At 47.9% G+C, this 13275-nt stretch overlaps 1 protein-coding gene across 1 annotated transcript in view; it reads left to right on the forward strand.

The window, feature by feature from the left end:
- LOC138567662 (zinc finger protein 585A-like) overlaps positions 1–13275 on the forward strand; it is a 249456-nt gene that overhangs the window by 157887 nt on the left and 78294 nt on the right. Inside the window, exon 6 of the mRNA XM_069646133.1 lies at positions 6284–6347. Within this exon, the coding sequence (XP_069502234.1) occupies positions 6284–6347 (64 nt within the window). The remainder of the gene's footprint in view (positions 1–6283; positions 6348–13275) is intronic.

Genomic DNA, 13275 nt, shown 5'->3' on the forward strand with positions numbered 1-13275 from the left:
CTGCCCTATGTGAATCATTAAGGGGGAATGGGACCCAGGTCCCTGGAGGACCTAGTGTTGACCATTGGCATCTGGGCTGAGTCACACATGGTCTCCCTGCAGGTGGCCCATATACGGGGGTGGACAATACTACAGTGGACAGACTCAGCAGGATATTTCCAGTTTCAGGGAACATTTTGATTCCCCCCAAAGTCTTTCAGGAGATTTCCGAGAGGTTTGGTTGCCTCCAGATAGACATCTTTGCTTCCCCTGATAACGCTCAGCTTCCCTGGTTTAGTTACCCGGCTCCGTCCCCGGGGTCTGGGGAATGGATGCTCTCACCTTGGACTGGCGTTTGGTGTTTCTTTATGCCTTCTCCGTAATGTCCTTGAATCTGAGGGTCCTCAGGAAGATCCGGGAGAATCTGGATGAGTTTTTCCTGGTGCTCCTTACTGGCCCAGAAGGGGGTGGTTCCCAGGCCTTCTGGAGATGCAATTGGCTCCCCCATTCGGTGTTACCCCGTTGGCCCTCGCCGCTGCAGGGGGAGACTCTTCTTCCCCCTCCTCTCCCATTCTTTGGGGGGTCCTGGTAACTGAACGAAGGTGCTTACAGGAGCTAGGACTTTCTGCCGCTGTGGCTGGGGCAGTTCAGAGGGCGAACCGGTCCTCTACTCGTAACACGTACTACGACCGCCACTAGGTGAATTTTCTGGCATGGTGTACCCCAAAGGCACTCCATGCCCTACTGTGTGGCATTACGGACATTTTACAATCCCTCCATGACGGGGCTGTGAATGGTTTGGCCGGTTCTACTCTGCTCTCAATGGTCGGCCATTCAGGCTTTTCGGGTTTCCTGGACTCCTCTGGTGTTGGGGGGGGGGGGTCTGGGAGGGAGAGCTCTGGTCTCAAAGATTTTGAAGAGGTTGGCAGGGTCTCTCTCCCTTTGAGCCCCTTGAGAGTATCGAACAAAGTGTTTGAATCTGAAGATGAGCTTTCTGGTTGCCATCACTTCGGCAAGGCATTTGGGTGAGATTGGGGCCCTTTTGTGCAGGGCCTCCTTTCAGGCAGTCAGGGGGGAGGCTATGGTTCTGAAATTTGACCCTTTCTTTGTTCCTAAGGTCCCCTCCTGGTTCCATCATTCTCAGAAGTGGTGCTCCCGGCCTTCTTTCTGGGGTCCTTCCTCTCCTGAACATTGCATCGATGTTGAGGGCAGTCATGTGGTATGCTGCTTGTGTGTAGTACTTTCAGAAAAGTGATCTTCTGTCACATTTGGTGCTGGTGTGGCCAGATGGCATACACTCCCACAATCAGTTTCAAGGGGTCCCTGCACTGGACATCTGCCGAGCGGCCACCTGAGCTACTTCTAACACATTCATTAGGCACTACCAGCTCACTTCCTTTGGGATTGGAGTTGTTGGAGAGCTGCTTCTCATTGATTTGTAGGTAGGGTGCTTTGTCTTCTGCCTCCTTACTTCTGTTGTATAATAAAGAGGGTGTTGGGAAAATACAAAACATACAAACAGCACAACATGGAAAGATGTTGAAATGTTAAAAATGTATAATTCTGAATGCTAACACCAAATTGTCGGCAGATGCTGTGTGATGGTGGTACACTCTGCCACTTGCTTTCCCTGTGGGTTCCCCTAAGGGTTGTACTTGCAAGAGTACAGGACAGAGTCACGCAGCTGTCAGGTCAGTGGATTTGTCTGAGTGTAATCAAAGTAATCACCTACCAGTCCACTGTATAGACAGACTAATTAATGTGTTAAATGCTCTGTCCTGGAGCCTGCCTTCGAATCACATAAATTACTTGCCACTGTAAAAAGCAGTAGGATCTGAAATCTGTAGGCGGTAGGACTGCTTCAAAAGCAGTAGCCTACTGCCTAAATCTGTAAGGTTGGCAACTATTATTGATTACCTGTGGTTTCTGTGTCTTTTGCGGTGGACATGGGCTACATTCCCGTGCTCTAACTTTGGTACAATTGAAAGGTAAGTACTCGGGCGAGGAAGAGGGGTCTGGAGGTAATGCTCGGCTTACTTATGGGTAATCCTACTGCTCTTCCTCGTCCCAGTACGGACATCCCTCCTCTCTGGCCATTGGATGACAGTGTCCATGCATCTGCTTTGGATCTACTGAGGGGTTTGGCATATATGACACCTATTAGGCGGAAGAATGTGAAAAATAGCAATGTTTTTCACTGGGGGTTGGCATGTACAGTTGTGGGTAACTGGAAGATTATACTTCCTGGGAGGGGAGGAGCCAGAGGAAGCAAGCTTGGGAAAAAAGTTCCTGAGAGGACGGGACGTTTTCAAATGTAAGTACTTGAACGAGGAAGAGCATGATTAGGAGTAATGAGGAGTATCAGTAAGTAATCCGAGCATTCTTGTATTGAATTTGTGTCTCTTATCATTCTTTAAAGATTTCTCACTGCGCATGCTCCTTCCAGAATCACTTTGTGAGCATGCTCTGAGGGTTAGTGTCTGAGCAGAAAGCATGCTCCTGCCAGTATCCCCTCTATGCGCATGCTTCTTTCAGTATCTCGTCTCTGCGCATACTCTTTCTATTATCCCCTTTCTGCGCATGCTCCTCGGATCAGCGTCTCAGCACTGAGCGTGCCTACCAGCTCTGCAGCGGCTCCACTGATGAGGACTGACAGCTCAGCCATCCTCAGTCACTCTGGGAGGCTCTGGAGCCGGTTCCACTGATGAGGACTGACAGCTCAGCCATCCTCAGTCACTCTGGGAGGCTCTGCAGCCGCTCCACTGATGAGGACTGACAGCTCAGCCATCCTCAGTCACTCTGGGAGGCTCTGCAGCCGCTCCACTGATGAGGACTGACAGCTCAGCCATCCTCAGTCACTCTGGGAGGCTCTGCAGCGGCTCCACCGATGAGGACTGACAGCTCAGCCATCCTCAGTCACCCTGGGAGGCTCTGCAGCCGGCTCCACCGATGAGGACTGACAACTCAGCCATCCTCAGTCACCCTGGGAGGCTCTGCAGCCCCTCCACCGATGAGGGCTGACAGCTCAGCCATCCTCAGTCACTCTGGGAGGCTTTGCAGACAGCTCCACCGATGAGGACTGACAGCTCAGCCATCCTCAGTCACTCTGGGAGGCTCTGCAGCCGGCTCCACCGATGAGGACTGACAGCTCAGCCATCCTCAGTCACTCTGGGAGGCTCTGCAGCCGGCTCCACCGATGAGGACTGACAGCTCAGCCATCCTCAGTCACTCTGGGAGGCTCTGCAGCCGCTCCACTGATGAGGACTGACAGCTCAGCCATCCTCAGTCACTCTGGGAGGCTCTGCAGCCCCTCCACCGATGAGGACTGACAGCTCAGCCATCCTCAGTCACTCTGGGAGGCTCTGCAGCGGCTCCACCGATGAGGACTCACAGCTCAGCCATCCTCGGTCACTCTGGGAGGCTCTGCAGCCCCTCCACTGATGAGGACTGACAGCTCAGGCATCCTCGGTCACTCTGGGAGACTCTGCAGCCCCTCCACTGATGAGGACTGACAGCTCAGGCATCCTCGGTCACTCTGGGAGGCTCTGCAGCCGGCTCCACTGATGAGGACTGACAGCTCAGCCATCCTTAGTCACTCTGGGAGGCTCTGCAGCCCCTCCACTGATGAGGACTGACAGCTCAGGCATCCTCAGTCACTCTGGGAGACTCTGCAGCCCCTCCACTGATGAGGACTGACAGCTCAGGCATCCTCGGTCACTCTGGGAGGCTCTGCAGCCGGCTCCACTGATGAGGACTGACAGCTCAGCCATCCTTAGTCACTCTGGGAGGCTCTGCAGCCGCTCCACTGATGAGGACTGACAGCCCAGCCATCCTCAGTCACTCTGGGAGGCTCTGCAGCCGGCTCCACTGATGAGGACTGACAGCTCAGCCATCCTCAGTCACTCTGGGAGGCTCTGCAGCACCTCCACTGATGAGGACTGACAGCTCAGCCATCCTCAGTCACTCTGGGAGGCTCTGCAGCCGGCTCCACTGATGAGAACTGACAGCCCAGCCATCCTCAGTCACTCTGGGAGGCTCTGGAGCCGGCTCCACTGATGAGGACTGACAGCTCAGGCATCCTGAGTCACTCTGGGAGGCTCTGCAGCCGGCTCCACTGATGAGGACTGACAGCTCAGCCATCCTCAGTCACTCTGAGAGGCTCCACTGATGAGGACTGACAGCTCAGCCATCCTCAGTCACTCTGGGAGGCTCTGCAGCCCCTCCACTGATGAGGACTGACAGCTCAGCCATCCTCAGTCACTCTGGGAGGCTTTGAGCGGTGGGGGTCGCGTTCCTGGGACCCCCTCCGTGTCTCCTGCTCGTTTACATCTCAAATCCTATATTTTGGAATGGAAGACGCCCCCTAAAGGATGAAGCAGTAATAATGGCATAATTTCCTGCAGGTGAGTGACCTGCAGCTGCTCCACTCTCTTGCTGTGAGAAGAGTCTTCTGAGGGGAAATGGTGACTTGTCTCTGCTTTTCCTTCACTGACCTTCCATTAAGCCTTTCTCCTGTGCATGGGATGGGGGGGGGGCGATGCTGGTGGGGGCTTCCTAACCTCCCATTAAGCCTTTCTCCTGTGTATGGGATGGGGGGCGGTTGATTCTGGTGGGTCGGGTAGAGGGCTGCCCGACATTCCATTAAGCCTTTCACCAGTGTACGGGATGGAGGGTGTGTGATGCTAGTGGGGCGGGTGGTCGGGGTAGGAGGCTGCCTAACCTTCCATTAAGCCTTTCTCCTGTGTATGGGATGAGGGGGCTGGTTATGATGGTGGGGGCGGGGAGGGTCTGCCTAACCTTCCATTAAGCCTTTCTCCTGTGTATGGGATGGGGGGGTGTGATGCTGGTGGGGGTGGGGCGGGGGCTGCCTAACCTTCCATTAAGCCTTTCTCCTGAGTATGGGATGGGGGGTGATGGTGGTGGGGACGGGGGAGGGGATTGCCTAACCTTCCATTAAGCTTTTCTCCTGTGCATGGGATGGGGGGCGGGTGATGCTGACGGGCGGGGGTGGGTGCTGCCTAACCTACCATTAAGCCTTTCTCCTGTGCATGGGATGGAGGACGGGTGATGCTGGTGGGGCGGGGAGGGGGCTGCCTAGCCTCCCATTAAGCCTTTCTTCTGTGTATGGGATGGAGGGGGGTGATGATGGTGGGGACGGAGAGGGGGCTGCCTAACCTTCCATTAAGCCTTTCTCCTGTGTATGGGATGGAGGGGGGGTGATGCTGGTGGGGCGGGGAGGGGACTGCCTAACCTTCCATTAAGCCTTTCTCCTGTGCATGGGATGGAGGGTGTTTTAGTATGGGCCATTATCAGTCTAAACTGTCGCAATAGAGTACAGATAGGGAGGAAGGGCATATGAGGAGGGACACAGATTTATTAATCGGAGCTCAGTGATAAAACCTGAAATGGACAATCATTGCCACTTGAATTTCTCTTCATCCCAACCAAAGCAAATTGCACATGATGTAAACAGATGAAACTAAAATCCTTTATCTCAGTATCTTCAACCCCCAATTTCTAGTTTGGGCAATAAAAGGGCACATGTGCAACCTATAAACCAGACCAATTGCATTAGAGTGTAGACAGGGAGAGATGGCATTTGAGGAAGGGCTCACATCTTGTAGGTATTGGTTATTTGCCCAGCCCTTGACTGCTTATGGCCATGCTAATTCTTATGGCTTTTCCCACCCAGTTTCTGCCACTTTACACCCAAAACATCACCTCTAGTTTTCTCTATGAGGTCGCTTTATTCAAGCTTTACCATCAAACATTGCGCTTGAGGTGCCTGCCAGTCTTTGAGAGTTAATTAGTTAATTGGAGCTGTAAACCAGCTACTGATGTAATAAAAATATCTAAACCAGGTCTGCCTTTAGCCACTCCATTTATAAGCACTATGCGTGTCCTTCACTGAAGACCCATAAAAAACAAGCATTGGAAAAGCCAACAGTCTTGGCTGGTGTGTAAGTATTAGTCATTTGTCAGGCACTGGTATTAGATGTCCAGGTGATCACACCATTTTGCAGCTGCTACAGTGAGTGACCAGTTAATGCCACTATGGCATTGCCTAGCAAGTGACTTTCCCATGTGCCAACACAAAGCCCAAACTGTTGCCATTGCCAATGCTTGTTTGATGGTGGGCCCAGAGGTCCAGGGTGGGGGTGGAGTTGGGGTAGATTGGCAACTTCTTCTTTAGACATTTCAATTATCTATCTTTTCTGGATGCCATTTAAATTCTGGTAGTATTTACTTTTGATAACTCCTATTGTAGATTGTTTAATCATACAATAATGTTTCCTTTCTCCAGACCTGAATACATTATTGGTGTTTGGTCGTGTTCAGCAAAAAGTAAGGAGAAAAGGCTACAAAAGGTAAATGACTGATGTGATATATAGATGCCTCTCTTCACACCCTGTTCTTTGCTTCTGTCTCTTGACCTGCGTACCCCTGCCCTCCCTGTCCCCTCTCCCCTTTCTGGATTTAAATTGAGTGTATTCCTCCCTTCGTGACCAGAGGTGGAATAGGAACCACAAGTGGCCCTGAAAAAAGTTTTGAAAATGGCCCCGATGTTGCGCGGAGCAAAGAAGGATAGCGAGCCATCCCAACAAGTTTGGATGAGGGTAGAAGTTTTATGGTAAATTTATCCATCATAAACAGTGGTTAAAAAATTGTTTTTTAGGGACCCTTGCAAACAAATGTGTCTTTCTATTTCGATTCAATCAAAAGCAATGTAGAAATCCAAGAATATCTGCCCTCCACCCCCTTTGCACCTGTCACAACACATTTCTTGATAAGGTGACCCGGCAGCAAACAGAGCAGCTCCATGGAAGTCCCCTGACCACCCTCATCTGTGCTGGGCACAGAAAAATGAACAGATGACTTTTGAAGAGCAACGTTAGCATTCCACAATGAGGGTATTTGTGTTCTAGAATATGCACAGAGCTTGGTCTAATAATAGAAGGTGCAAGGCACGTGTATGGGCTGTAGTATAGCTGTAGGGCACAGAGTAGGTACATCTACCCCAGCACAGGCACAGGAGCTGGTCTAATTATAGCAGGTGCGAATAGGTGGAAGATACACATACAATAGCATAAGTACAGAGGCTATAGCAGCAACATGGAATATACACATACCAAAGCATAAATAGAGTAGAGTATATGGCAGCAGCAAGATCAATGCACATACCATTGCATAAGTAGAGGATATGGCAGCAACATTGAAGATGCACATACCGAAGCATAAGTAGAAGATATGGCAGCAACATGGAAGATGCACACACCATAGCATATGTAGAGGATATGACAGCAGCATGGAAGATACATATACCAAAGAATAAGTAAAGGATATAGCAGCAACATATGCCATAGCATAAGTAGATGTTAGGACACAAAACCATTCAACTGTGGCAGCACTAGACTCCATCCACTCTTAGTATAAGGCTGTACCACCTGAGTTCAGGGCAGCGTAGACAGAGCCGCCAGGCGTATCTTAGGAGGGAGAGAGGGCAGTAGACACAGTACAAGTGAAATTGTAATACAAATGCTCCAATGAAACACTGAAACACTATGGGACTCATTACGACCCTGGCGCTCCCGGAATGAAGGGGGCCGGTATAGCACCGGCCCCCTTCATTCCAGGAGCGCTGATTACAAGCTTTCCAATGCGGGACCCGGATCACATGCCTGGTAAAACCAGGCGTGCTTTCCGGTTCCCGCGAGGGGAAGAGGGAGGCAATAACGGGACAGATGTAATCTGCCCGTTATTACCTCCCTCCCCATTCCCATTGAGCACTATGGGGGCTCAAATGGGAATGGGGATGGGTTCCTGCAAGGAGGAATTACCGGGACCTCCTATCTCGGAGTAACCTGGTAAATCCCCATTGCAGGAACCCGGTAATGGAGCCCCGAACGGTGGCAGCCATTGAGCTAATAGCTCCATGGCTACCTCCGTTCTCATAATGAGGCCCTATGTATGTAAAAATAAATGCTTTATGTAAATACAGGTAGACCCAGATAAATGTAGGGGTAAATAAATAATATCACACATTAAATCACAATTATCAAAACAAAACACTATACTTGAAGGTACACGGACCAAAGTATAAACCTAATTTGGTTCACCAAACAGTAGTTCTAGGGAAGTCCAAACCTTTTCATACACATTCAGTATAGGTCACACCTATTCTTAGGGATTAAAAACCAATGGTTATTTTCACAATTACTTTCAGTAATGCAAGGGCAGTAGACCCTATCAGTTGTACAGTGACTCGCAGTACAAATCACATAATAAGTCAACTGGACAATATACTTTTTGAGAACAGTGGAACACTTATTCCAGGTACAGTAAAAACCTATAACTACTTTTGTGATAACACACAGTTATACCAGGTGAGTACAACCCAAGGATGTAATATTTAATTACAGGTGCTTTTGATATCAGTGAAACACATATAGAGATAAGCAGTAACTCTGGTAACTTATTTTTGGATGGCACACAGCTAACTCAAGGTAAGTAAAACACATATACCTTTTAAATCTCATAATCATAATGGAGTCCAGGTTAGATCTTTCCCAGCTATACAAGTAACGTATTATGACTTTTAAGGGACAGTTAGAGCACACACACTCTTTGTGTGTGTGTCTAAACAGCACAGGGAAAGCAACCCCTAATGTTACACTTTACTGAATGACTCAAAATTACTCTAGGTAGGCAACAACCTAATGCAGACTTATTCTGGACAGGCTAGCAGAAAGACAGGGGAAGCAAGACCCAGTTCAGGGACACTCATACAATTGTGCTGCAGGTGAAACCAACACATTACTTTTGGGAAGAGGTACAGCCAAATCACAGGAGAGTAATACATCTTCACATCTACTTTCTATTTAGAATGGCAAAACAGTTTCTAAGGAAAGAAAGATGTTAACCAGACTTTTGAGAATAGTGCATCACACATCCAAGGTAAGTAAGAACATTTGTAACTGTTCACTCTTAGAGTTACAGTTACCAACCAACTCTTTACAATTAAGTAACTTTTAAATACATATTTTCTTTTCTAGGCAAAAGGCCCAATCCCTTAAAAGTCTTTCCCTTATTTTTGGAGCATGAGTGTTCTCAGGGGCAGAAGGGGGGTCACTATAGTCTAGTGTCCAACATGCCGTGTCAGGTTAGGTTCTTAAGTAGCAAAAGTAAGAGTTCCTTAGGAAAACTGGGCAAACAGGTGGTTACTTTACTTCTATAGTTACAAAAGGGTCCAGGGGTTTTGCAGAAGACACCCTAGCAGGCTTCTAACAGTGGGACTGGGTGCACTGGACGAGAGACCCAATCACAGAAAACACCCCACAGCTGCACAGAAATCCCAAGAGACTTAAGGTAAGTACATACCCAAGCCAACACAGTACCTCAGCATTGAAGAAGATCTTGCAGCAGGAGGACTTCAGGATCTGCAGCCAAAAACCCAGTCAGTTGATTACTTGTCATGGTGACTGAAAACAGGACCTTGGAAGGGACTTTGCAGCAGGGATTGATGAAGAAGGCTCTAGGTTTGGTTTCCCTCATGGCTGAATGCGGTTCTGTGGATTTGCCTCCTTTTAACAGGCGCACAGATGAAGATAGAAAATCGCAGTTGAATTCTTGTCGTTACAAAGGTCCAGCACTCTGTTGAGGGTACTTTTCAGACTTGATTTGTGTCTCTAGAGATACACCAGGTTGCTCACGAAGTTCCGTGAAATTCGGAATTCGGTAGACTGTACACCGCGCAATGGCTCGAGGTCCCACAGTATTGGGGTATTGCAGCAATGCATGGTTGCAGCAATGCGTGGGATGGCTCAAAATGCAGGTCTTCTTGAGTCTAGTGGGTGTCACTAGGCTCTGCGTCAGAGTAGTCGTTTTTGGAGTCCCCAGCCGGATTGGAAGGAAGGGCTGCAGCAGGCTCAGGTTACACAGCTGGCTCTCCGGTCACTGGAAATAGTCTTCACCACTTTTCCTTCATCATCCTCTTCGGTTTCAGTTCTAGTGGTCGATTTGTCTTCAGTTCCCAGGTTCGCAGTATTTATCAGTAACTACAGCACAACCTCTGCATTCTCTCCCCATATTTTACAACAAGGGACTGTGTGGTTGTCCAATCAGGACAGCTGGGATTTGTCCCCATTCAGGCAAGGAGGAAGACAAAGGACTGTGGAGTTTTGGACTCCTCCTCCTCTCCCTGCCCTCACAGACAGACTGGAGCTTGGGGGGGAGTCCAGGGGACTCCCACCGAAGATAAAAAAACACAGGATTTTCCACCCTGGATGTCAGGGGAAGGAACAAGAAAGGACAAGAAACACTAAAATGGCGAAAAAAGAAGACAAGGGCCATTTTGGTAAAATGAGCACCCATGGGTGCCTTTACTGCAGCTACGAACACAGCCCGCGGTAATGATGCCCCAAATTAATACAAGGTATCACTGCCACCAGCCAATGAAGGTAAGCTTGTCCCTGTAACAGAATTGTTACAGTTTTAGTGTGAAAGGGGATACATTGGAACGCCCCAACACTCCACATAAGGTGGGGGGTGCTGGCTTCACAGAATAAAAATGTAAAAGGGATCCAAAGATCCTTTCTACCCTTGGGAACTGTAGGTCTCTCAAGGTTAGCCAGTGAAAAGTTTTAAATGGGGAGCACCGAGGGCAACCCAGCAAGAACAGGCACTTATTGTCAAAAAGTTGTTAAAGAGGATAACTTTAAAAAGACACTATGGGGAGTCTTGAAAAAAAATGAAACCCTTAAAAAGAGTAAAAGATTCTGTGGGTGTGGGAAAAGGTTTCCACTCACAGAGGTTCTAAGGAAACATATCCACTAGTAATTCAATAAGTGTTGACACAGGTCAGGAAGATTTATCATTATTATGAAAATCTTACCTAATAGTAGAGGATATGGAATCCACATGGAAGAAACACATACCATAGCATAGATATAGGATATGGCGTCAACATGGAAGTTGCACCCACGATAGCATGTGTAGAGGATATGGCAGCAACATGGAAGACGCACATGCCATAGCATAAGTAGAGGATATGGCAGCAACATGGAAGATGCATATACCAAAGCATAAGTAGAGGATATGGCAGCAACATGGAAGATGCACATGCCATAGCATAAGCAGAGGATATGGCAGCAACATGGACGATGCACATGCCACAGCAAAAGTAGAGGATATGGCAGCAACATGGAAGATGCACATGCCACAGCATAAGTAGAGGATATGGCAGCAACATGGATGATGCACATGCCACAGCATAAGTAGAGGATATGGCAGCAACATGGAAGATGCACATGCCACAGCATAAGTAGAGGATATGGCAGCAACATGGAAGATGCACATGCCACAGCATAAGTAGAGGATATGGCAGCAACATGGAAGATGCACATGCCACAGCATAAGTAGAGGATATGGCAGCAACATGGAAGATGCACATGCCACAGCATAAGTAGAGGATATTGCAGCAACATGGATGATGCACATGCCACAGCATAAGTAGAGGATATGGCAGCAACATGGATGATGCACATGCCACAGCATAAGTAGAGGATATGGCAGCAACATGGAAGATGCACATGCCACAGCATAAGCAGAGGATATGACAGCAACATGCAAAATGCATATACCGTAGCATAACTAGAGGATATGGCAGTAACATTGAAGATGCACGCGCCGTAGCATAAGTAGAGGATATGGCAGCAACATGGAAGATGCACATACCTTAGCATAAGTAGAGGATATGGCAGCAACATGGAAGAAGCATATACCATAGCATAAGTAGAGGATATGGCAGCAACATGGAAGAAGCATATACCATAGCATAAGTAGAGGATATGGCAGCAACATGGAAGATGCACATACCATAGCATAAGTAGAGGATATGGCAGAAACATGGAAGATGCATATACCAAAGCATAATTAGAGGATATGGCAGCAACATGGAAGATGCACATACCATAGGATAAGTAGAGGATATGGCAGCAACATGGAAGATGCACATGCCATAGCATAAGTGGAGGATATGGCAGCAACATGGAAGATGCATATACCATATCATAAGTAGAGGATATGGCAGCAACATGGAAGATGCACATGCTGAGGATATGGCAGCAACATGGAAAATGCATATACCGTAGCATAAGTAGAGGATATGGCAGCAACATGGAAGATGCACGTGCCACAACATAAGTAGAGGATATGGCAGCAACATGGAAGATGCACATACCGTAGCATAAGTAGAGGATATGGCAGCAACATGGAAGAAGCATATACCATAGCATAAGTAGAGGATATGGCAGCAACATGGAAGATGCACGTGCCATAGCATAAGTAGAGGATATGGCAACAACATGGAAGATGCACATACCATAGCATAAGTAGAGGATATGGCAGAAACATGGAAGATGCATATACCATAGCATAAGTAGAGGATATGGCAGCAACATGGAAGAAACACATACCATAGCATAAGTAGAGGATTTGGCAGCAACATGGAAGATGCACATATCATAGCATAAGTAGAGGATATGGCAGCAACATGGAAAAAACACATACCATAGCATAAGTAGAGGATATGGCAGCAACATGGAAGAAACACATACCATAGCATAAGTAGAGGATATGGCAGCAACATGGAAGATGCATATACCATAGCATAAGTTGAGGATATGGCAGCAACATGGAAGAAACACATACCATAGCATAGGTATAGGATATGGCATCAACATGGAAGATGTACATATCGTAGCATAAGTAGAGGATATGGCAGCAACATGGAATATGCACATACCGTAGCATAAGTAGAGGATATGGCAGCAACATGGAAGATGCATATACCATTGCATAAGTAGAGGATATGGCAGCAACATGGAAGATGCACATACCATAGCATACGTAGAAGATATGGCAGCAACATGGAAGATGCACGTGCATTAGCATAAGTAGAGGATATGGCAGCAACATGGAAGAAACACATACCATAGCATAGGTATAGGATATGGCATCAACATGGAAGATGCATGTGCCGTAGCATAAGTAGAGGATATGGCAGCAACATGGAAGATGCACATACCGTAGCATAAGTAAAAGATATGGCAGCAACATGGAAAATGCATATACCATAGCATAAGTAGAGGCTATGGCAGCAACATGGAAGAAACACATACCATAGCATAGGTATAGGATATGGCACCAACATGAAGGATGCACATGCCATCGCATAAGTAGAGGATATGGCAGCAACATGGAAGATGCACATGCCATAGCATAAGTAGAGGATAAGGC

Source organism: Ambystoma mexicanum, chromosome 2p (assembly GCF_040938575.1).
Source record: "Ambystoma mexicanum isolate Mex_15411 chromosome 2p, UKY_AmexF1_1, whole genome shotgun sequence".
Classification (NCBI taxonomy): Eukaryota; Metazoa; Chordata; class Amphibia; order Caudata; family Ambystomatidae; genus Ambystoma; species Ambystoma mexicanum.